This window comes from Dermacentor albipictus, unplaced genomic scaffold (genome assembly GCF_038994185.2).
Source record: "Dermacentor albipictus isolate Rhodes 1998 colony unplaced genomic scaffold, USDA_Dalb.pri_finalv2 scaffold_129, whole genome shotgun sequence".
NCBI classification, from domain to species: domain Eukaryota; kingdom Metazoa; phylum Arthropoda; class Arachnida; order Ixodida; family Ixodidae; genus Dermacentor; species Dermacentor albipictus.
This window is the reverse complement of record NW_027225683.1, coordinates 122,501-148,031: the sequence shown is the minus strand read 5'-3', so window position 1 is coordinate 148,031 and position 25,531 is coordinate 122,501. Positions and strand designations below refer to the sequence as shown.

The 25,531-nt window shown below is 45.3% G+C and overlaps 1 protein-coding gene across 5 annotated transcripts in view; it reads right to left on the bottom strand.

Annotated features, from left to right (window-relative positions):
- Positions 1–25,531, bottom strand: part of mmy (UDP-N-acetylglucosamine pyrophosphorylase mmy) — a 105,092-nt gene that overhangs the window by 11,985 nt on the left and 67,576 nt on the right. For 3 of the 5 annotated variants that reach the window (XM_065455754.2, XM_065455755.2, XM_065455758.2), the window contains 8 exons: positions 19,366–19,488; positions 13,858–14,021; positions 12,038–12,242; positions 11,277–11,436; positions 7,423–7,611; positions 6,097–6,290; positions 4,581–4,715; positions 2,467–2,652 (listed from right to left, as the gene is read on the bottom strand). In XM_065455754.2, the coding sequence (XP_065311826.2) occupies positions 2,467–2,652; positions 4,581–4,715; positions 6,097–6,290; positions 7,423–7,611; positions 11,277–11,436; positions 12,038–12,242; positions 13,858–14,021; positions 19,366–19,488 (1,356 nt within the window). Of the gene's footprint in view, positions 1–2,466; positions 2,653–4,580; positions 4,716–6,096; positions 6,291–7,422; positions 7,612–11,276; positions 11,437–12,037; positions 12,243–13,857; positions 14,022–19,365; positions 19,489–21,787; positions 22,156–25,531 lie in introns of those variants that run through there. The other 2 variants (XM_065455757.2, XM_065455753.2) reach the window with 2 other exon arrangements.

Genomic DNA, 25,531 nt, shown 5'->3' with positions numbered 1-25,531 from the left:
TGCAACCACAACGCCGACACTTTTTTCGTCGGTCTCATCTCGTGTACCACTGAGGTGCAACGCTTGTAACCCCACTGTCAGTACGCATTCATCGCTGCACCAGTGACGTGACACACCTGGTACCTGCCTGGTCTCCGCTGCAGAGCAGCAGTTGTCTAATGTTGGCCTCCGCATATTGTTAAAACACCTTGCCAATGGCTTGAACACAGTTAAACTTTGAGGTCGGTTTTAACGCTTTACCGTGGAGCAAAACTGCCAATCTCTTTCCTTGTCATGAAGGTTCCTCCACCTTCCAGATTCCTTCAGAACCAAATAGCAAATGTTCAATTCATGCGAAGAAATCCTGTGAACAAGGCCACTTAGCGCACACGTGAACTGTCTCTTGCAATGTGTTATACACTCTCGAAATAGGAAGGAAGGAATAACGCTAATGAAAGTAACGAAGCGCTTCATTACTAGATTAAAGGAGCAAAACCACTTCACTATCTTCAATATTGATTCTTCCTTCATATTTTTGAGGGTGTAACACACAGCAAGTTTATTTACTAAACTTCGTGGTTTTAAGTGCCAAAGCCACCATCTCATTATGAGGCACACCGTGGTGGTGGAATTCCCGATTAATTTTGACCACCTGGGTTTTTTTTATCGTGCAGCCAATGCATGGTACACGGGTGCATTTTGCGCCTTTCGAAACATGGCCGCCGTGGCCAGAATTTGATCCCATGCCCTTAGGCTTAGTAGTGCCACGCCAAAGCCACTGCGCCACCACAGCAGGTTACGCTGCAAGAGACTGTATTATTAATCAGCAACCCTTTGCAAACAAACCGTTCGCAATTGCAGAATTCCTGACACCCACTGTCACAAATGTGCTGCCAAGGAACTTCATCTGTAACGGACTGGTTCCGCATCATGCTTAAGCCTTAGCTGAAACACCATGGTACAAAGAACATATTGAATTTAAATGCAAAAGAATGCTAGCAAAGCATGCAAATTATGTAGATCGTAAGATGCAAAATAGTAATTAAAAATTTTAAAACATGTGCAGCCTTCAGGAATATCAAGGTAGATCAGGCAGGCATGACTTGAACGCAACCATAAAGGAGCATTCAGCATAGTTTCACCTGCTCTAAATAGCAAACACAGAGCTGTCAACCCAAAGGTGTGTGGTCCGCAGACCTGAAAATGTTTGGGACTGTGTGGAAAGGTACCTTCAGTGTCTAGAACATGGGAAATTCTAAAAATATTTATTCACTGCAATATGTTTCATGCAATCCGCGTTGTCACAGTGTGACACGGCACAAAATGTAAATCAGGTCTGAGCCATTTCCTTAGAAAGCTGGCAGTTCACTTCCCAGAAGTTAATTCTATACATTGTCATGGTGAGCATGGCCTTTAGCAAGCTTTCTTATACAAAATGATCAATGTGCTTGAATGGGCAGCTCTCTTTCCATTTGGGAGCCAAGAACCTAAATCTCCTTCATATGTTCCAAGTGAAATTTAATCGCTTCCTCCGCGAACAGAAGTGGATTGGTTGGCTTATTCAGTCTAATGTCCCAAAGAAACGGCTGGGTTACAAGAGGTGTTGCAGCAGAGGGCTTTGCAATTGTTTTGACCCACTGGGGTTCTTCAACGTGCAGCAAAATGTTGCCCCCATCAGGATACAGCTGGTGCAGCCAAGAATTAAACTCAAAATCTCACAGTGTCAAGCTCAGCAGTAATACACTACAGCCACTTAAAGGTGCTGCGGGTTCAGTACACAGCTAGCGAGATGTCCTCACCTGCGTACGTAACTAAAATTGTCGAATGCACGGCCAGTAGGAGTGCACTGGGAGTACACCGAAAGTGCGCTGGAAGTCTTAGAAGATTTCAGGTGACAGTTACATGCTGCTGACAAATATCCTTACCAGATTTTTAAAAAAGTTTTAAACGCTTAAGCAAGCACAAGTTTTTTTGCAAACTGCATAGGACACAGGAAGGCAGAGCGTTGGAGTGCAGCACCTTTAGCTCTCCTGCCAGGCACGATGTTGCAGAGCTGAGTAGGCTTCACACAAGAGTGCACTTAACTCAAAAGGACTGCACATGGATGCATAATAATTGAGGGTAAAATGACGCTTCGCTGAACATGGCTGTCAGTGTCAATGCACGCACATATCCGAGGGTTTTTGTATTTGCTGACAAATGAATCAGGAATGCAGGCGCTGCCCATAACTGTCCTATCAGAAAGGAGACAAAGTCAGCAACGTGTAAAACAAGAGTTTGCACTTCGCAGATGACATCTTTCGATGACATCTTTTGACATGACTATGCTTTCACTGTTAGTGACTTGGCACCTCTAAGTCAACTAAGTATGCCAGGCAAGTCAACTAAGTATGCCAAAAGTCGTAACATGCATGCACAGCTGCAGCTCTCCCGAACATCACTGTCAACAAGGAAAAGTAAACAGGGTGTGCCTGCCATTGAACTTGCCTCGGAATGAGCGGAATGGGGCAGCCGTCTTCGTCTACGAGTTTGCCGCCCGCACTGAGGATGTAGCGATGGTGCAGGCTGTACAGTGCGTGGCGCGCGGTGGTCGGCGTATCCTTGGCAGCCCCCTCGGCGTTCTTGAGGGGCGAGAACTCGTCCTCCCGCAGGACCTCCCACACAAAGAAGTTGCTGTGGGAAATAACAACCAGGTTTGCGTGTTCATCATTACCATCATCAAGCGATTCGAAGTGGACAAGAGCAGTTCAGTGCTCGTTGGTCACTTAACGACAGGGTAATGGTGCAGAAAAAATGAGACACGGACAGAGGAGGCGAGATACAGAAGCACTAATTTTAAGAAATTATAAGGTTTACAGCCAAATCCACGTTAAGATTATGAGGCTGAAGGCTCCGGATTAATTTTGACTAACTGTTCTTTAATGTACACTCAATACATGGTACAAGAGCATTTTCGCATTCGTCTCCATCAGAATTTGGCTGCCACAGCCAAAATTCAATGCGAGCTAAGCCAAGTTTCAACAAATGTTAAAATTTGACAAAGGACACAGTATATGTATATGAGCATATGAGGCCAAATGCAAGCTTGCGGTGAATTATAGATATCTTGGTTACCTCTCTTGATTACCCAATCAGTCCAGTTACCCATACTACCTTAACCAAGCCCAAACAAGGCCTGCAGATTTCCTAACCTCACCCCTTCATCTAACCTTCTGCCATCTCTAGCAGCATTCCTCCTTCCCTGGCACTGATACTGTTACTCTAATAGACCACCAGTTATTTTCTGTAATCATTCTGTAACATTGCTGAACTTGAATTCCTTACATTAATTTCAATAAAAATGTTAACAATAAAGTTGCTCCCCCTCTCTCTTTCCCCCTCTCTCTCAATCGAAATGTCATCCGTCCACTTTCGATATCTGATGCACAAGCTTATTTCTACAATGTCCAACTTCTTTTTCAAATTCCATTGCTATCCTACCAGTTAAAGTCCCAAAGGGTAGTACGGGCTGAATACAGTGATGGCACAACTTTATTTTTACGAATACGAGTAAGCTGCTGTTCATGACTCAAGAGCACTGTCAGCGGTAGCAACTGGTAAAGCCCAGACCTGTGAATAACTTAAATGGTCTAGTTACTCTAAGCTGAATCCTGAAATTCCTGCAAACTTCTTGCACAAACAGCGATTGGAGCTATCGGTGTTGGGTAAATGTGTGCAATGGCTCCTATCACGTCTTGTGCACCTGCGCTCGCTTTACAGCCACAAAAGCTTGCTCTAAAAACTGCACTACATTTACAAGACAGCTTCTTTTGAGCTGGCCATGTTGTTGGACCATAAATTAGCACTGCTAGAGCTTCATGCACAGCGATGGTACTGCCAGTCTTTCCCCGGGAAACTGACCCACACTAGACACGTCTCTAACTGCTTGTTACCGCGCAAGCTCACTGCTTGTGTAAGCTTGAGTACACTGCATGCATTTGTACTATATATGAACGGGTCACATTATATAACACCTATGTCAGCCAGAGTATCATGCCATGCATACGGCCAGAACTTATTTGGTGTAACTGTTAAAACATTGCCCCACGCTACCCCCCCTCTCTCTTTCTCTCTCTCTCTCTCTCGTTGAAAGTCTGCACTCACTCTCTCCAGAGCAGGCTATATACTTGTGTACAACTAAACTTCCTGTGGCAATGAAGAGGAAGCTACGGAGGTGAAGCACACACAAGTAAAAGCGCTCCTGAAAATAGTTCCACATTCTCACCACCGTTAGTTTAAGCAAGCTGGGAAAGAGAAAACATAAAGATCCTATTACCAGCAACACAATAAGACAAAATACACCACTGAGTGCCAAGTCTGACGTTTTTTTCTACTTTTCTCTTCCGTGTTTCGGCAAATGCAAAAACGATGCATGTGGAAGCTATGCCGATTCAGCATCTGTTGAAAGATACCAGAAGCGTTGTCAAATGCTTCCAGACTACTTGGCGACACACATGAAGAAGGTCCATCCCCATGGCTTTCGGTTCATTGCAGACGGAAAGTTGTGCGTCAAGTAAGGAAGGCCGGAGCCTAAGCAGCGCAGATTCAGGCCATCGACTCACTCGGCATATTCGAAGACGTCGAACACGAACATCTCCAGCTTGATTCCGTTGGGCTTCTCCGGCTTGACCAAGTTTCCAAGGTCATTCACGTGCGGAATCTTCTTCTTGGCCACGTGGTACTTCAGACTCGTGCCTCTGCATCAGAGACAGAGAGAGAAGAAATAATTGTCTAGCAGTGGAAAAAAAAAAGATGTTAAAAAAATTATTTTTGAATAATCATTTTCGAATAGCTGCACAATACACAGTCACAAGCTTTTATTTGATCTCCTTTTATCCCCCAAATGCCTCGCGACAAATCCTCCCCCGAAAAAAAAAGACCCTTCGCTGGCTACTCTCATTATTTCACAAGCTAAAGTGTTCTATAAGAACTTCCTTCAGAGTGACTGCAACATTGCTGTCTGTGGTGGAAACCATTATGCGACCCATAATTTAATAAAAATTCACGGGGCCCGTTATGTTATCCCTAAGACGACTTGAAGGCAAAAGCCCAAGTGCCGATTCCTTAAAGGACACATGACGCACACACCTCTCTTAATTCGCTTAGTATAACATCACTTAGTCATCCCTCTTAATTCCAGAAGTCGAGGGTTCTGCTTGCACCCAAGGTTGTGCACTCGAGTGCCTTAATTAGCTCTATCTGAATTACCTGTAACTTAATTTGCCTTCATTACCACAAAAGGTTGTGTGTTCAACTCCCACATATGGTTGTGGGTTTAAGTGCCTTAATTACTCTTATCTTAATTAACTGAAACTTAATTATCTCCACCTTCATTACCACCAAAGTTGGTGTGTTCGACTCCCATCAAAGGTCATGTATTCGAGTACCTAAATTAACTCCATCTTAATTAACTTCACCTTCATTAACACCAAAGGTCATGGGTTCGGCTCCCACAAACGGCCGTGGTTCAACTCTCACCAAAGGTCATGAGTTCGACAGCCACCAATGGTCAAGCATTTGTAGCCTTTTTGTACCTTTCGGGTCGTAGACGTGTTTTGGCTGAAGGTTCTCTGACTAAAGAGACATATAAGGCTTTTTGCCTCAAAAAGAAACCTTTTTACCGCATCATGAATTTTGCACTTTTCCTCTCAACACTACCTGCACCATTGATAGAGCTTATATGTACATGACCTCTGGTTTGAAGTAGACACCAGGTATACAATACCTCTTGAAGCTATCCAGGTCCAGCCTTTGACTTTTCTAGAAGACAATATAATCCATTCTCACTGACAAAAAAAAAATTTATTAGGCACAAGCAGATGTCCAAATCGATGACATCACGTCAGCTGGTGCAGCAACTTCGAGGCAGCGTTGCCATCAGTCTTTGCCTTTACTAGTTTACGGAGCCTCTTCTTACGGTAAGAGTGGCTTATTTTTTCGTTATTGTATAAAAGAATTCAAACAGCTCAAATAATTTTTTTTCTCTTTAGCGTTCCTCTAAGCAATACAAACTGGTAGAACGTTTTCGTCTCACTGCCACACCAAGTGCTAATGAAAGAGGTCCGGCCACTCCCTTACGCGGACACCCGCTTGAGGAAGTCGAGGGTGAAGAAGTGGTTGCAGATGGAGCCTGCGTTGAAGGTGAGCCGGCCATCAGGGTTGCGACGCTGAGCCGTGCGCAGCGACACCTCGCTGTACTCGACCACCTGGAAGCGGCCCTTGACCCGACAGACAACCCCGACAGCTTCCGTCGGGAAGGCCTTCTCCACCACCTGCAGCAGCGCGCAAGAGAAGACGCTTCCATGTAGGACGAGAGGTGTCTGTCGTCATGCAACCACGATTACCTACACAAATGTAAGAGGCTCTTTTCCGTGGCTTAAAAAAGGAGTTAACCCTTTAACTTCCATGTTTTTCACGTTAAGCGTACAAAATTTACTTCCTTTGTTTTATTCAAGCAATTCGTGCACATTTTATCCAATTCCAAGAAATGTTTGGTTTATATCTTATATTCACCCAAAATATTGATGAAACACACTTGCTCCGGAAGAGACTTCCCTTCAGTGCACGTACCATAAGGTACTGGTGTGGTCATTTGAGCAGATAACAAAATGAATAGAGAGCATAGAAGAGTGTGTCCAAGTGCCGAAATCTAAATGCATGACGCAAGCTTAGCTGACAACAGTGACCTGTCTCCGGCAATCAAAGCAGAAAAAGCTGTTGCCTGGATGTGTGCTCTTCAGGCTTGGTAGTTAAATGGTTAGCAAACAGACAAAGAGAAAAGAAAAACATTGATTGTCAAGTTGGTCTAATTGGTGACATGCTCAGCACAGGCTAACGGTTTCCATCCAAACTCTCATACATCTGATATGTGGGTCACCAAAGAAAAGCTGAACAGAATGACATCAAACACTGCACTATTCCCCACAATGAGATAACTAGATATGGAGCATTTATGTATCAGCAATTATGTCACCTGAAACCTGAGTACGTAGAGTAGAAGAGCTCTGCTTGAGAAGCCATAACGAGGGGAGCCGAGAGTGCCATGTAGCCTGTCTATCATCTACAATTTCTTTACCACTGCGCTGCCCAGGCTGCTAGACATACCTAAAATGTAAGCACCTGCAAACTGCAGTTGTTTGTGTCTTAATGTACAGTATGTGAAGTAGATTCCGCTTGAAGTGTGACACTACGACAGAATTCAACTGTACAGTTTCAATACTTAAACAGCAAAGTAGTTGAATCAAAAAGGTTAGCCTACATTTGAATATACATGCAGAGTGACTAGAGCCATGAATATATGCCTAAGCCGAAGTATAATCCACAATGAGCTGCTTCTCCTTAGAACCTGAAACACAGTGAAATAAACTGGCAGGATATACTTAGAATGAAAAATACGAGACACACCTTCGCTGCGCAGTCAGCGCCGTTGGTGACGCAATATCCCACAAACGTGGGGTCGGCCATCTTGACCAGAATGTTGTCTACACAGTAGACATGAATGTAGCTGACGCCTCGCCGTTCCATGTCCGCCAGGATCCCCTTCCTTTGCAGGACGCTGTAGAGGCCTCCGTTGCCGTCTGGGGACATGGACACCTGACCAAAAAGAAGGTGCCGAGCTTCTCAGCAAAGCAGGAATCACCGACATATGATACACTCAACACATGGACAGGGCATGTACTTCTAACAACTGACACTTTGTGATGTAGGATTTAGTCTGCACTGCGGGACAAACGAGCGCTTGCGTGCACCAACTCTGCCCTCCCTACAAACATGGTTTAACACACACGTTTATATATAATATACAATAGACGCCCGTTAATTTGACGTCGCATGACACGACATGAAACAAGCGGAAAATGGCTTCACAGGCAGAAGGGACATCGGCAGCTAAATGATAAGAACAATTTTAAACAAGACAGTCTCATAACTAGACTAGGGTAGCAGTAGGACTGCCTGCTGAATTTCTTGTGTTTTCAAGCTTTTGGTAACCACTGGGCACATCAGGGGGCAGTGGTGTTGGTAGAATTAAATTATGCGGCATGCTTTTGAGTTTGAACTAACGTTCTTTTCCATAGCAATTTATGGTTTTTCGCCAGGGCTTTCCAGTGCATTCAAATCAACGAAAAAGCCAAAGTAACCGAGGTTGAATAAACGGGAGTTGGCTGTCCTGTGGTTTCACTATACGCCATGCGCAATGTGCTGACAACGCCACCTGTCGCCAAGGCTGCAAAGCGTAGGCGGGCTCAGGCGAGCACTATTCCCATCGGTGCCTATGCCCACGCTGTCATGTTTGCATTCTTGATTGTGATTTAACGCTTCTGTCAGCCTTCAGCGATGTCTTGAAACGACTGTTTCGTAGTTGGGTGCTTTAAAACGTACAAAACTCACCAGGCACACACTTAGTTTCTGGTGCTGGTTCACGAGAAAGAGCGAAGGCGGCAGTGAATCGCTGCTGTTCGACGGGGAAAATAAACAATTATGTTTTGTTTACTGCAGTTTTAGAGCGATTACTGTTTTTATTTTTGCTTGATGCCGCTGCACTTTTAGTGAGTGCTTCTACGTTTAAACTTTGATTAGATTATTAGATTGTGGGGTTTTACGTGCCAGAACCATGATCTGATTATGAGGCACGCCGTAATGGGGGACTCAGGAAATTTGGACCACCTGGGGTTCTTCAGTGTGCACCTAAATCTAAGTACTTGGATGTTTTCGCATTTCGCCCCCACTGAAATGCGGCCACAGTGGCCGGGATTTGATCCCGCGACCTCCATGCTTAGCAGTCCAACACCATAGCCACTAGGCAACTATGGTGGGTCGTTTAAACTTGGCAGCCTCGTTTACAGTCCAGAAGATACAATAAACATTAGGCTATTCTTACTGATGAGGCAGGATGCCCCCCATTAAAAAAAAAAAAAAAAAGACGTGAAAAGTCAAGACAGAGAATGCGGAGTGAAGCTGTGGAGAGAGAGAGAGAGAAAAGGCAGGGAGGTTAACCAGAGGAGAGTTTCCGGTTTGCTACCCTGTACTGGGGTCAGGGCTATAGGGTTTGTAAAGACGACAAAGAGCGAAAGGAGATAAAAACATAGAAAAAGAAGGAAAAATGGAAACCAGCAACAGAAAAGGCGTTCAAATCACAGGTGTCACACAGGCCGGTTGATCTCAAGAAGCGCAGTAGCACTTGCACGGCCTACTGATGCAATGTTAAGTCGCATCAATTCGTAAAATTCTTCTAACAGAGGCTGGTTGTCCAACTGGTTCACACGACGGAAAGCGATTGTCTTTGCACAGTGTACTGCGGGCACTAGCATAGAACATGACGAATGGCGTACATGGCAAAGCTGTGAAATGCTCATTGTGTTTATATGCTTTGAACAAAAGCAGGTTACGGTGCCTTCAAAAAACGTCATGCTATCCCCCATGCGTTGCATGGAATCAGCTGTTGCTCTACCTATCGATGGCACCTAAATGCGACCTGCGGTGTAGAATGTTCGGTGCACGCTCGCCTCAGCTATCTGCATATTGACTGTACAACCTGGTGTCTGTAAGCATTAAAAGGTCTTGACAGGGCATTCGATCTCGTTTTGAATGCCTTTTAATATCACTTTGCAGTAATGGGAATCCCCTGAACTTCGAAGCCCTGATGTCTCCAACTAATGCACATTCACTTTACCCCAGCAGTGTCATGCGTTGCGTTCAATTCTGAAACCTTCATGTTTTCTTTTTCTTGCTAGTGGTGCTAACAAGAGCTTCTCTTTTTCTTCTTTTACATGAAATGGATCAATATATGGTCATGTTGCTTTACCATAGTTGTTTTTGCTTTGAAAATGATTTCAATGTAGCATGTGGTTTACAAGAATTATTTAATGCAGTGCTTTGTATTTGCTTTCAAACTGTTATTATTGTGTCAATGTACTTTTCAAATAATTTAAAAAGCGCTGCATTGGCTATTCAGACTCGGGGCACTACAACAGGCGATACAACATACGGTTTAATTCTGTATTTGAGTGTGCGGATGAAGAGCAAAAATGGTGGCGACACTAAAGAATAACATAAAATATAAAAGCAGTATGCTCTTGACTGACCAGGGAGGCAAATTTTCAGCTATGGCATCTTCCGATATGTCACTTGCGTGCTCCCGTGAAATTACCGAAACACTCTGCTTGTTTGACGATGGAACATGCGAAATCCATGCTGTGCAGACAGTGGTAAGATGAAAGCATAAAAACAATCAATCCTTAATTGTTGCCAGAGTTCTATATGTACTATTTTTCTCAATCTCATTGTGCTAGTTTGCAAGCTTTAGCGTCGCTGGCTTATCACATGCGACGGCACTCCCTCAACCTATTATACAGATATACGGCATGTAAACGAAGCAAGTGTGCGCATAAAGAATGTTGGTTCACGGGCCAACAAATGAAGCCATTAGCTTCTGGGGCATTACAATGAAAGCGGCATATTGGCAATGAGCTCCACTTCGTAGGCAAGCTTGTTGATGCTCATCTGCAGCAAATACTTGGCGCGTAAGGAGACAATGTCATCCTAGACAGCCGTGATGTCGGACGCATGTCCACTGTTGTACAGTGCAATTTCTTTGTGCACACTGGCATCGCAGAGGTAATTATTTGGGATGTGCACAAGCAGCAAATGAATGCACACATTTCAGTCCCACCTGCAGTGGAAGCAGGGGTATCTGGCACAAGGACCGCCTGCGGTTCCAACGGCCGCGGCTACGCAGCTTTCAGTGGCGTGTCAATAGGCGCTGCGTATGGCGTATATGCATATGCTATATAAACACGTTTTGCTTTCTGCCTGTGGTGTCCATTTTTACAGGGTTAGTACTGTTATCTTGTCACTCAGAGCAGGGCACATCTTACAACACCCAAAATTTCTTTAACATGTTCGCTGATCCACTAGCAGCAGAGGCCCGTCTGATCAGACTACATGCATCATAAATAGTGGCGTAAATACGTAGCACAGATTACTCTGGAATGTATGGTGAATACAGCACGGCAGCATTCCCTTCCCTTGCGTGGGTGTTGCCCAGCGGCATCTTACGTTCCCAAAAACTACATTTTCCTAGAAATTTATGCCAGCACCGTCTTCAATCATCCAAACATGCACGCCTGGACACATGCACAAAGGCAGTAAAAATGTCTGCTTCAAAAATATTATATTTGACCATTGAGTCGAGTGACAATGCATTGCCTGCAGCTTTAGCTTGCCAAGAAGGTTTTTTTTTTTTAAGGTTCTTCACTAACCTTATACGGAGTCTCCAGGATTATCTTCCCATCAAATGTCAAGGCCGGCATCATGTTCTGCTCAAACACAACAAGGCTGTCCTCCTGAAGGCCAAAGAAGTCGTGCTTGGCGAAGAACTCGAGCGTGGGTTCCTTGGTGTGCTCGCTTGTCATGATGTACCTGAGGAAGGAGAGCAGGTGAACATCATTGACCCTGTAGCACAGTAGTAGAAGTTAGAAGTTTATCTTATTTTGAAGGAATTGAGTTAACAGAGACACAAGGCTTCATGCAAAACAGGGCCTCAGTTACCCATTCATAACTGACACTATGTGCAAACTTCTACACCAAACAGAGCAATACAACAATTAGTGTGGTACACACAAAATTTCTCAGCACAGCAAACAAAAAGTGTTATATTTGCTTTAGACACTGAAAAAGAAACTAATTGTTGAAAATGCTTTCATACACATAAAAAATAAATGTAGTATGATGTATTATTGTAACTAAATCAACTTTCTCTATGATGAAAAAAACTTTTTTTTTAAATTATTTTTCCCCCCAATCTTGTGGTTTCTTCCCTGGCACTTCTAATCTGAAGGCTTTGAGGACGATGAGCAACCATTTACAGCTTTCTGTAGCACGGGAGCTGATGGCGGATCACACAATGAATCTTCAATATAATAAAGTGGATCGGGGACTACGGCGTCTCCCGCAACACGTTCGCATCAGTTAACGCCTGCAACAACCGGCAGGAACAAGTGCGCCGGGGAGCATTCATTACCAGGGAATGTTTCCCCGCTTGCCGGTGAGCTCCTGCGCCAGCTGCGTGAGGCGGCAGAGCCGCTCCCCTTGCAGCTGGTAGAGCGTCTTGTGTGAGGGCAGCCCCACGTCGTACATGCCCTTGGGGTAGGGCACGCCCAGGCGGGTCCCCTGTCCACCGGCCAGGAGGAGAGCGGCCACCTTGCCCTCGGACACCAGCCGCAGGCCTGGCGAGGGAAGACAAGAGAAATGGGTCAATGCAGCAACCCCCAATGCAGACCTGCCCAGTGTCTTACCAGCACAGTCAGGTTTCAATCCAATTCGATCCACTTAATGTATCAAAACATATTGTGGCTGGACTCCTGGACTAGAAGCTCCGAACAGTTTGAGGGGGCCCAGGAGAGCAACACAAGTCAACATGTGACACTTCAGTTATTCACAGAGACAACAAGAACTTTGTGCAAGAAATAAATAAGTTCACCGTGCAATAGTACCCATAATATTATACATTAGTTGAAGCCTGTACTATCACTAGTAGAAGAGAAATTTACACAATGTATTTGTACCTTAAATTTAAGCACGAACAGTAATGCATAAAAAGGCAATGAAACACTAATTATACTTTATGACATTATAATTAAGACATGCTTTAAAGGGGCCGTGACCATCACACGAACTATTCTTGGTTTATTGTTGTAAGTGGGAGTAGAGGGGCCCACAAAAAATTGGGCTATCAGGGCCCATCGTACCTAGAAATTTCAATTTAAATATTGCTGCCTCTGTGCCCCTCCCACCAGCAGTGACCATCATTTTGGCACGAATTCTGTGTCATCAGGGAGTGTGGGGTCATCACTGGGTGGACGACTCCGAAACAGTCCGCAAACAGTGTTCAGACAACATGCTCTGCACACTCTGGTGCCCAATGGCACAGCAAGGGCATCACCATTGAATTGTGCCCTCAATTCTTTCCCTCATGCTTTGAAAGCAGCACTAACCAGAGAACATCTGCGGGAAGCTATCTCTGCAGCCCACCGAAACGCACATGCAAAAAACAAACCTATGCAGGGCAACCACACACATTTCCAGTTCCTGCATTCACATCTGGTGCTTGCAGTGTACAAAAGGGCATGACCTTCAACATCAGCTTCTTTTAAGATTAAGGAAGCTATAGCTGGCCGTGCAATTCATTACATCATCAGTTAATGTTGATGCAGCTATGTTACCGGACTGTTCTATGGTTCAGCTGCAATTTTTTTTATTCAAATTCTACTAAACTGGGTGCATCCAAAATTTTGCCTGCTCGCCGTGGGACATGTACAGTTCAACACGCAATGCATAATTCAAGCTTGAAAATTTGGTGTCATGGCCCATTTTAAGTGATATGTAACACATAAGAACAGTGTCTTGAAGCTACCAAGTTCCTAGACAACCAACAAAGAAGGGTATTCATTTAGCAGTTTTACAACCCTTGCTGCATGAAAGATTTAAAGGTTATCTCAGCAAGGCTTGAGTAATATACTGAGTAAAAAACAAAACACTAGTACAGAAAACCAGCACATGCACGGGTGAGTTGACAATTTGGCTGACTGTACATGAGGGCCTATTGAATATTTCTGCAAATTTGCCAAAAGTCTAGGAATTCCGAAATAAATCTGCCCAAAAGAATGATATTAACTAAAAGCTCACTTTCTCTGCTAAATAAGCCAGAATATGTGCTAGATCTAGCGGAAGATCCACTAAAACAACAACAGAGGCTGAAATGGAGGACTGTGTACAGCAACCGCAGCAAGTGTTGCGATCATTACGACACCGTGACAGCACCCCGCCACTTGCCACACCCACCTTCATTGCGGTATGCCTCGAGTTTCTCAGGCGAACACCGAGACACAGAGCCATGCCGGTCGGTAGGAATGGGCTCCAGGAGGTCATCCAAGCTTTCAGCATCACCCGATCCCGCGTCTGTCGCCTGCTTGAACGCCGATGACGTCCTCGCAAAGTCTATGTACCTGCGCAGTGTAGGGCACAGTTCCACTCCTCCGTGACCTTCTTCCCGACACGAAATGAGGGCTTCTGTCGAACCCGCCAGCCCTCAAGAGAGGACAGATCAACCCAGCAAATTGGCGGCCGTGAGGTACTCGCAGTCCCAAGCTGCTCCTTTCCTGTAACTGCCATGTGTGCTGTCATGGAGATTCAGCACGACTTATGGCCGGGCTATAAGACAAATTATTGCTTCCACAAAGCCTGAAAGGCAGTAGTGCTAGTTAGCTTAAGAAGATGCAAGTACACTTCCATCTGGCATCAATTCTTAAACGAACGTTAAAGGCAAATGCTAAGCCAAACCAAAAAAAGCAGGTCAGAGTTACAAGGTGCCCCAAGTGTCACTTTTATTGAGTACAGAGTTCTTCTCCAAAGACAGAAAACGATCCACACAATGGACACTGCAGAGTTGGCACCGCCTCCGTAAAAATACAGTGCTGGCACTCAATAACGTCGTTATGAGGTTTAACTGTGATAAAATGTAATAGTACTGTAGTATTGTTTAACTGACACATTGTAGTTTAACTGTAGCTTAACTGTAGTATTTAACTGTAGTAACTGTTTGTGTTTACTGTCCCTTCAAAGCTGGCAGTCTAGCGTTGATGAAAATGAAACATGCATGATAGTGCCAAGTTTATTGTTTTCACATCATAAGTAACCTTGAAAGCCAACAATCCTCACAAAAAAGGCACAAAACAGAAAGGGCACACTAACAAAAGCCACTTGAAAAGCCCCCGCGAACCAGATGCTACATTTTTTACGGCAGCATTATTTCGCACAGCTGTTGCTGCAGCAGTAGACAAGGAAAAACAGGTCGCAGCAAAATGCTCTTCCGAGCAGCAAGCACACAAAGGCACCTGAAAAGGGGCAATAAATATTCACGCAGTCGTACCTTGATTTAACAAAAGTGAGATTTTGTGAAATTTTCTACTGACAGTTCTCTCAATTCCCCAACACACATTCATATATGAGCCTTATGTGTTAAAAACCTTAAAACAGTGAAGTCAACTCACAATCGCAGCAATTTGGGCCTGTTAGTGTCCTATGGTAAAAGATGTTTAATAGCACAAGGACGTGGGAAGAAAAACAACGGTGCTGCACTGCGATATGCCTGACCGGCCCATGCCAGAGGTTTGTGTTGAGCCACTGTAACTTATCACCTGGGGGGCAAGGTGTTGATTATGTACACAAATGATGCCAGATGACTTCGAGTACTACTGGCTCACATCCCAGGAACGTTGCCACCAGACCATACCAAACTGGCTGGGTAAGCACCGGTAATCTAACTACTTGGAGGCCTCAGTATGGAGTTGCGCTCCTTGCAAGAGAGTTCAATGACCACGCTGTTAAGGCTAGGAGGGTTGGTTGCGCACTCCTGTAATCCAGTTTATTGGAAGCCGCAGCGAGGAATTCGGGTCTCGCAAGTCAGTCCTGGGAAGTGTCTGGCGACCATAACCCAGAGGCGCCTTAACGGTGCGGGTGGTTGCGTCGCCGTATAATCCAGCTAGGGTGGAGCCGTGGCACCTATGTCTCCCCACTTCCACGGCGTGTGTCATGGGCAATGTACGAATGAGCCAGATGCCTGCACAGCTGAGAGGGTGAGCTCATGCTGCATGTCGAGAGTTGAAGGACTGCAGCTGCAGTGAGAGGGGGGACAAGGTGAACCTCATACCCGACCAGGCACCCGGCAAAATGAGTGCAGGTTGTCAACCCCCTCCTGCAGGGCCGATACGTGGAATGTAGCATGGTCAGAAAAGCTGGGTCCAAGTCCATAAGAGCAGTGAAGTGGTAACTGCTTTTTGAGTCATTGTGGTTACTCTGAAGCTGCAAGAGGCGATTCTATGGTGGTTTTCAGGAACGGCAGCCCCAATGTCTTGCTGTGCTGCTCGGTAGAGCAGACATGCGTTGGCGTCGCTTGCTTTGTATTTTGTTCCAGATGGCCAACTCCTAAGTCGGAGAGTGTGGGCCTGGCTGCATTGCGACAGCTCAGCCCGAAAAATCGGGCCAGTTTCACCCATAGATTTTAGTGTGCCAATCCATGTCTGGCCTGGGGGCTTCCCTGCAAAGCTATGCGCTTGACTCGATTATTTCCGTGTGATGCACGGGGCCACTAGTTTGGTCTTGGGACACTCGTGGACTTTGAAAAATGATGAACCACACATCTGTGATGACGATGGCTTCACGGATAATGATCGGTGACCACTACCGCTCACCTGAGGTGTTGAATATACTCAGGTGGGTTTTCTCTGTTGCTGCACAACTATTTTTGGAGCAATACCAAGGAAAAGAGTCCCCAGAAGCCAGGCTGCAAAATCGTTGCTGCAAAAATCAACTCGGTGTCCTGCTCTATCTAACAAAGTTTTGGAGGAAAACATGGATAATGAAAGGCCATGCATAGGCGTACAAAGCCCACACAGGCAAAATCATTTTTTTTTATGTGTGCGTGTGGATGGATGAAAACAACTTTATTTTAAATCTGGCAAAGTTTAATGACCCGGGCTCAGGTCTCCCATGAGAGGACTTCGAGGCCTTGCCTCGTTGCCGCCTCTCAGGCCTGCTGAACAGCCCACTCTTGCGTCTTGAGGTTGGAGCTGTGCAGAGCGGCAGCCCACTTCGACGCAAAAGCCTTCGGAGCTACTGCCATTGTAGTTGATATAACACGACACTCCCACAACATGTGTGAGAGCGTCGCTCTAGTTTCCAGACATAATTTTCAAAGAACACTCGGGTACTGCACGGCGAAAATGTGCCGCAATCGCACCGAACTGGGGAAGGTTTGTGTCTGCAGTTGTCGCCAGACGACCACCTGGCAACATTTCACAGTTTAGGGTGAGAGGGGGGGGGGGGGGGGGCAATAACCGCCTGCCTAGCTGGTAGTGCTTGGTGATGTCATTGTATCTGACCAAGCATTGTCGTGTGTTTTGAACTAAGAGTTCCGAACTCGAAGAGGCGGTCTCCGATTCTGTGTGGCGAGTCAGGTCTCGCGCAGAGTGGTGTGCTACCTCGTTCAAGTTAGGGGGGCCGTTGTCGGTGGGGGTGGCGACGTGCACTGGTAACCACATGATTGCGTGTGTGTGTTTTTGCTCTTGAAGAAGTATGTTGTTTGCCTGAATGTTAACTGTTTTAAATGTAACAATATTCTCCATTTTATAAAATAACTACTGTATCCCATTGACTTCATTATAATGAGGTTTGAGTGTGTGTACTACAGTTTACTTGTAGTTCAAATTCCTAGAAACTACTTATTAAAGAGTTTGTTTCTGTGCACGAGTGTTACCGTCTATAGAATACCGCAACACCAGAGATATGGGCTTGAGAAGCAGTACTGGTAGCAATCTCTTGCAGCTCTTTGTTCAACTATTTGTTAGAACTGTTTTTGTATATGGTATGAGTGTCCTTGTCAAAGGAAAGCAAAAAAGACACTCAATTTTATTAGACAGGTTCAGCCGAACATCACTTACAATCAGCTCCGTTCACATTTCACTCGCTCAGGCACTGCAGAGAACTGCATTGGTTTCACTATTTTAGCAGGCGCCTCTCCCAGAGACGCAAGCCACTCAACTTGACTGTAAAACAACTAAGAAGCCAAGTAGAAACACTGTTCAAGCCAAGTAGAAACGCTGTCATGCTCCACTAAATCAGCACGGCAGCGGATCCAGGCCAACATTCCACGTTCTGGTGCCAGCGCAAGTGTTGAGCATTGAGCGCATGCGCATTAGCATTCACGCTGAGCGGCTGTGTGCAAGTTGTAAGGATACACCGATCTGAGCAAAGTGGGCCGCAAGTGCTCTGGCCTGGGAATTGGTTAAAAGGATGTTCCACATCCACCACCACCATGGCCATGAGGGGGGCGCTGGTTAACACACCACTGCACTCGCCCCAATGGCAAGCGGGTGTACCGGGCTGCCCACTTTGCATCAATGACCCCCTGTGAAAAGCGACCGCCCTGGTCATGTGGGGCAGATGGTAGTCACAGGAAAACACAAGGAACAAAGATGGTCACCAAGAGAAAAGAATAACCACAAGCCCACAAAGAATGGTGAAGGATTGCAATGGTGAAGGATTGCAATGATTGCAAGGATTGCACTTCACTCGTGGAAGTGCATATATAAGGCTTCATCTGTACTACATGGACAACTTCACAACAGTATGTTGGTAGTCTGCACATTGTACTGTTCGCTCTCTCTTATCCCGTCTTTCTGTATGCAATTAGCATACTTCACCTATTTCTTTACCCACTTTGGTGTGCTTCTACTGTGTGTTGTGTAGTCCCTGAAACATCTCCCTCATTCATGAAACAAAAATTTTATGTCAAACTGATAAAAGTGACAAAGTACGCTCCTCTTCTGAAATGAAAATTAAAGTTCTGCCCTTCAAAAATACTACACCTATATGCAATCACAACATAGTTAATTCGAAGTCAGTTATGCTGATTCTACAGGGACAGTGGGACAGAACTGACTGTAGTTAGGAAGCCACATTTTAGTGATGCTTTCCTTATGGCATCCGCAGCTGCAGACACTGTGGTCTGTGATTGGCCAGCGCAATAACACTGACGGTGGTTGGGAAGCCGTGCTTACTAAAGCTTTCTGGTGTCCAAAGGAGTAGACTCTGTAGTCTGTTGTGGCGCTGTGGCAAGTGGTTTTATCATTGCAGTTAGCGTTTTTAGCCTACTTCTCCTGCTACAGATTTTAAATGATGGTGTCTTGAGTAACACAGTGGGCTGCTACATTATGTGAAGGCTAATCCCATTAAAATCTACCAATGATTGGAAGATGGATTCTGCCAGAATTTTTTTTTAATCAACGCCTTCTTTGGGTCTTCACTGGGGTTTGGCATTGTTTCTTTTTCCTTGCCAGACATATATGAATATATATACAGACACCTTGAGACGTTACGTATGTGCTGGATGCTGTCTGGCCTAGTAGACGGCTGTTTATGTGCCACTGGATATGCACCCATTTGTGGCGAATTCTCCACAATGGTTATGTGCCACTGTCATGCAAGTGGTATGAAGCCTTAAATGTACTTAGATGTATGTCATACTTCTCTACATATACACCTCTCATCAACATTCTTGCCCTGACAAGCATCATACATTGCCCTTCGTCCTAGTGATGCAAATGGCCAACAGCTACAGCCTACAAGGTTGTTCTCATGTCACGCGCTACTGTTGCTACCTCGCTAACTCAAACTAGCTTCGTGTCATTCAGATTCTTACACTGTGCTGGATTAGTGCAATTTCCTTCAGAACTGTTTTTTTGTTTCCATTATGACAGCAGACATGCTCACGCAGCATTATCGCCTGTTCACCTCAAATCGGTCATCAGCTGGCATCTCTGCTCCTCAGTGAGCTGCGGCCAGAACCTGAGCAGGTGCTCCTGGCTGTGTGCCTTGAGCGATGCTCGCACCTCCTCATACTCGGCGTTGGTGTATCTGAAAACGAGAGTGAGTGGGATAAGCAACCGGCACACAGGGAACCAACAGCTTCGAGTGGTGCCACTACAAAAAGATTGCGCCCTGGCAGTGAGAAGGAAGTGGTCACGCTTACGACCGCAACACTGGCTCCCTTTATCGGCAATCTGATTGCGGAACTCCTGGACCTGTTCATATTCCCAACGACCGTTTTCACTCGTTTGTGCAACATTATGGCAGGCGGTACTCTTATTGGTGCAACATTACCCGGGCAGGATGAGTGTGCGATGATAAACTTTCTATCTACAACAATATATTGCAGACGTTCAGCGAGAAATCAGTCACATGCTACGCAATTACGCATCATTCATGCTCTGCAGGACTTATAGAATCTGCTGGAATCTGTACGGTGCAAAAAGCTACACGCAAAAAAAAGATACTGTAGAGAAACACTTTTTAATTGTGATGCTTGTAAGAACATCGAAGTGAGCCTCTGTCACCTACCCCTACAGACAGGCAGATCCCGATTTGTCTTTACATGAAACTTACTTTATATCATCAATCTTCACAGACCTTATTTGAACAGTTCATTTGCTTCAAGTTTCCAACGCTTCGTGTTAGTTATTCAGGCCTTACACCACCATTTGTGAGGCTCCTTATTTAATTCAGACCGCAGAGTGACTGCCCCAGTGAAGCAGTTGCCCTGCAGATCTCCAGACAAGGATCAATTTTTCTTCAAGTGCAAATTTAGCTTTTTGATGACACTGAAACAAGCCCGTTTGTAGCTCCTTGCTAAAATGGGACAGATTTGCAATCTTTCTTTACACATAATTACATGACGTGTCCTGCAGTTGGCCAAATTTCCGTCATTTGAACACAACCCTGTTCAGGTAGTGTGTCTGCATATGAATAGACATCTGCATTGCTTCTGGTCTCGTTTCTCATCACAGTAGTCTAAAAAGAAAACATGACTTCCTTGCATTTCCTCAACTACAGGTATGGTAAGAATTTCTTTTTTTTTCGCACCTAAGTATGTTTTTTTTTCACTTTATTTGTTTTGTTGACTCATGTCTTTCATGCATCAAAGATATAATTGTCAAACAGCAGAAGGACATAAAATGACACATGCAATAAAGTGGATATAAAGGACACTCCAAGCACTTAATTGATACACTCGTAGTCGGCGAAAGACCTCTGCCCATTTCACGGCATTCTCAACCAAGATAAAATTCCGTTTTGGTATAAATGAAGCTGCTTGAGGTTGTACCAAACAGGGGCACACCGTGCACTCTTATGCAGCGCAGTCAGGCATCGACACTAAAAACAGTCATGAGCTGGCATCCCTGTTACTCGGTGATGTGGAGTTAACCAGGCAGGCATATAGTTAGCAATGTTGAAGCACATTTTGATGAACTGTACTTCTTGTACGGCTCTGCTCCATGTATCTCTATGTATCAAGAGAAATAGCTAGACAAGATATAAGTAACAAACTTTTGATGACCATAAGACATCGGCAACTCATTTGCAAAGGTCAATTTTATGAACCAGAAAATCAATAAGAACACAGGTCTGTACACAAATGGTATACTTTAAGAAGTTATCTTTATGAATACATATTAGAGTGAGTGCAACACGCAACATACAACACATGCAGAAAGCACGAAATCTTAAAACTATCGAATTTTTCCATGTTCATATGCCCTCTTACCATTTTTCGTATTTAGAATTTTGTTTATGGGTGCCATGACCAAGACAATACTCAACCATGCTCGTCTCAACTTATTCAACTTGTGCCCTTGTAACAGTGTGCAAGAGTGCCTCACCAACTACTACATTTTTTTTTTTTGCTACATGTATGAATAGCATCAGTACCTGCGTACATACGAGGTATCAATCAACGATTATTCACTACCGATTGCAGCTTTAACAGTTATTCCAACAGAGGCAATCACCAGAGCAATCGTCAACAACCAACAAGTGCACAGCAAATACGGGGGTTTGCTCGGGCTAAGGAACAAGAAACAAAAAAGGAACTAGTAATAAATAGAAATGAAAGGAAACAATTGTTGCGCTCGATCGACTGAAATTGTCATTTTCAAAAAAAACGAGAAAAAAAAAAGCCAACTCCGTCCCCGGCCACGCTATGCATGGTTGCGGTGACTCACGCCTCAAGCAGGCAACAATTATTAATCGATGTTCACGCGGACTTGGGAAGACACAGGCCCAGCTACGCACAACACGCCCACACGCAAATCAACAACGGCGCGTGTGTGCGTGTGCGGGGGGGGGGGGGGGGGGGGTTAGTCCATCAAGCACGTACGGTTTCGGTGTCCGCCAGTCGTCGTCGTCCACATCAACAACCGTCGGCGCGGTCAACACCCGCTCGAAGCGGCGTCCACGCACCACGTACAAGCTCATGATCGCGCGGTAGATCACCCGAAGGCACTTCTGTCGCTCGCGGGAAGCAGACGTTCGACGCGCTCGCTTTCAACGTGGGCACTCGATCCCTTCGGGGTCAGGTCAACTTTGTCCAACAAGTACCGACGACGAGAGATTACGCCGAGATGCCAACGCACTGACGACTCTCCAAGAAAACGACGCGCGAGCGTGGAGTTTCGAGAGGGGCGTCGTCCCAGCGCTTGGCTCTTTATCGCGATCGAGGCGCCCAGCGTAAGCCCAGCGCGCGTGCTAGCGTCATCAAACGGCCGACGCGAAGCCAGCGTGGCGGAAGAGAGTGTGGGGTCCTTTGTTTTTACTTTGGCCAGCCCAGCCGAGCACGCGCGCGGGTTTTGTTTACTAACTCGCGATAGGAGGAAGAGGCGCGTGCGCGCGCCAGCGAAAACAAAGCAGCTCGCGAAGATTGCAAGACGAAAAAGAGATTCGAGCATCGATCAACCGCAACTGTCACGTGCGGCGAAGGACGAGGAGGCGACAAAACACTGCACGACGAATATTATCTCGAGTGGCCGCAACCGCTTTGACGAAGGACCGCGTCGCCGCCGCCGACGACAACAGCGCAGCAGCCGCGAAGCAGACGACCCAACGTTGAGGGGACGCCTGCTGGAAATGTACCCGTGACTAACGTAGCCCGAAAGAATACAACTACTAAAACACAAAGTCTCGGGGCAGTTTAACCGGTTGGCGTTGAATACTGCAGTTCGGAAGAGAAAATGAGTGAGCAAAGCCATCCCGTATCTCGAAATACCCGAAACAAAAAACAAAAAGCGGAAATGCAAATGTTGACGCAAGAGGGCGCTCTTAAACACGCTAAAGCCGTGCCTTTTGTAGTAGGCTGCATCTAAGTACATCGAAAGAAGAAAACGCGCGAAGTTTGAATGGTTTGAGCGTGCGATGTGCGATTTAGCGTTTATGTTTCGAATCAAATAGGTCGAGCAAATACTAATGCCCTCAATTCAAGCAAACATTCCAGTGGCGAATTCGGTATTGAACTTTTTTTCGGACACTCGATCATTACCGAATAGGCGAGATTAAGTAACACTATTATTGGCGCTTGCACATACCACGACGGAAAGGTCCATCCACATGGTCCAGGCTAACTTGGTACGCTCGTCGCAAGCCAGTTAGAAGCTGCGGGGACCGTTCACTCTTTGTTGATTCACAAGCTGCTCAGCCGAATAGGCTTGCAAGTACAGCAGCGCGTATTGAAGGAAATAAACAATATGTAATCTTTACTTATTTTTTAGCCACTTTCCCTCTTTCTATACATTCGTAAGCAGCGAAAAGTTCGGTATTCAATTAAGAAGCATTACTTTATGACACCCCTACAAAATGCATCAGGATAAATAGAGGTCAGATAAAACGTCGCAGCTACGGGTAACGGATTCGCAAAGAAGTGCGGAGTTTCTCTCTCTCTCTCTCTCTCTCTCTCTCTCTCTCTCTCTCTTCCTTCGCCGCCCAGTACGCGTGGCGAGACACGGCAATGCGTGGCCTTGCGAAAGCTTCAGCCTTGCCAAGCAGCGCTCGCTATCGATAGGCAGGACACCGGACGCTAACAACGGCACGTACGCGATACAACGCATTCTTCGCGTGATCCGGCTTCCTATTCTAGGCACGACACGCAAGGCGGTCGAGGCCGGCCGGCTTTTTTATTTATACCGTGGCGTGCTCCGGACCGTTATAAGTGCCGCAATTCCAGCTCCGTACGTTTTTCCTTTCATTTTTTTTTTTAACTCTCTGTCGATCCTCCTATTCCACGCTATAGAATTTACCGCTTCGAGTGTCAGAATTCCTACTAAATGCGCATGTCTTGAGCGCATGACCGGCTTCGGTACCGCAATCCTGTCCGACAAATACGTTTCTTTTTATTTATGTATTTTTTATTTTTTTAGAACATACTGCAGCCAAGTAGACCAAACAGGTGGAATTGCGCGAGAATACATTGCAATATCGTTCATACGCCAACATAGCGGTAGTACTAATTGAAACATAAGCAAGTTAACACGTACAGGATCTAGGGCATATATACGAGCAAATAAGAAATCGGTGACATCACACTGAGGAATCAGTGCCGAAGTTACGCTGTGCAAAATTCAAAAGAAAAAAAAACAGTTTGGCCTTGTTCTTACTCAGGTAATAACAAAACGCGTTTCAGCCCAACGAAAAATAAGGTTGCAGAGAAGCCAGTTCAGGCTGGTTTCAAACTGAAAGAGGACCCAGAGGTCAAACTTGTTGACGTCCGGAGGCTGATCTGCGCGCGCGTGTATTTCTCCGTCAAAACAACGCCGAGACACATGCCAAGTGGCGTAAGATTACAACTGAGAGATACAGAACAGACAGCCTTGCGGAGAAACTTGGCAAACAGGCGGAAAGTCTTCTCAAACTTCACGATAATCTTATTGTAAACTTCGTGTAAGTTTCAATGACCTCTGCAAATGACTCGGAATCGGGCAAATATAGGATTCAGCACTTCTTGCAGGCATTTAGTTGAATAGCTCTTTAGGTCAGGCCAGGATAGGTTAGGTTATGTGTGAGGAGTCAAATGGGGTTGATTGAATAGCTCATTCGGTCGAACGGAATCCTAGTCAAAACTACAAATAAACGGTGACCACTAACAAAAACAAGGAATACATTTTTTTTTCTCTATCTCTTCTTTCTGCAAGTGAATGGGTCCCTTCAACGTGGGCAATCAAGGTCGGCCAGTGAAGGATTAGATACACGAGACGCGTCAACTGCGCTTTTATGTGACAATATCGTCACGAGGGAGCAGGAAGGCAGGAAGGCGGTTGACGAAGCAAACAAGAATAAAGAAAAGTTAAGTGCATAAAATTCGTTAGATACGTTGTTGTTGTCTTTTTTTCTTCGCGCTACTCGGCCTATTCTTACGAGAAGAGCCTGCTAAGCCCGGACAAAATATTAGAAATGATCGCAAGAGCAAATTGCGGCCCATTGTGAAACCGTTTTCCGGTCAAACGTCGCCGTGACGAAAGGAAAATTGTTCGAACAACGCTATTAAACACTAATTATCCCCTTCCGTTAAGCCTCTTCGTTTTACCTTCTCGTAGCACAAGGCAAGCACCCAACTGCAATTTTAACCTGCCCAAATGTAACAATGTGTATGGTGAACGCCTGACCGAGTTCAGTGGTGTCAAAATATGGAACTACCGATAGAAGTTAAAGCAGCGAGAAATTTTAAAATGACCACCAAACTCTTGTTGTGTGAATTTTCTTTTTGTGTCACATTCTTTCTCTTGGATTCGTTGTGTGTATTTCGTAAACATGTTCTACTAAAGTTGTATAGTATAGCGTCGTATACATCTCAATTGTTCTTCAGCCCTTCACGCTCTGCGGCTGAATTCCTTGTAATTTTTGTATTGGACCGATCACTAGCCCTTGCAGCTATCGGTCCAAACAGTGTTTTGTACATAATTCATGTTTTATTGAATAAAGGTTCACATTGTTTAAAACGTTGCTTTGGTGTGCACGTTAAGGACAACGAGAGTGACCACTGCTGGTTCGTTGGTTGTTCATCCTGAAACGATCGAGGTGCAGCACGGACAAGGTACAAGGATACAGGAAGCCACGTGCGTAAGTCTTTTGTGCCTTC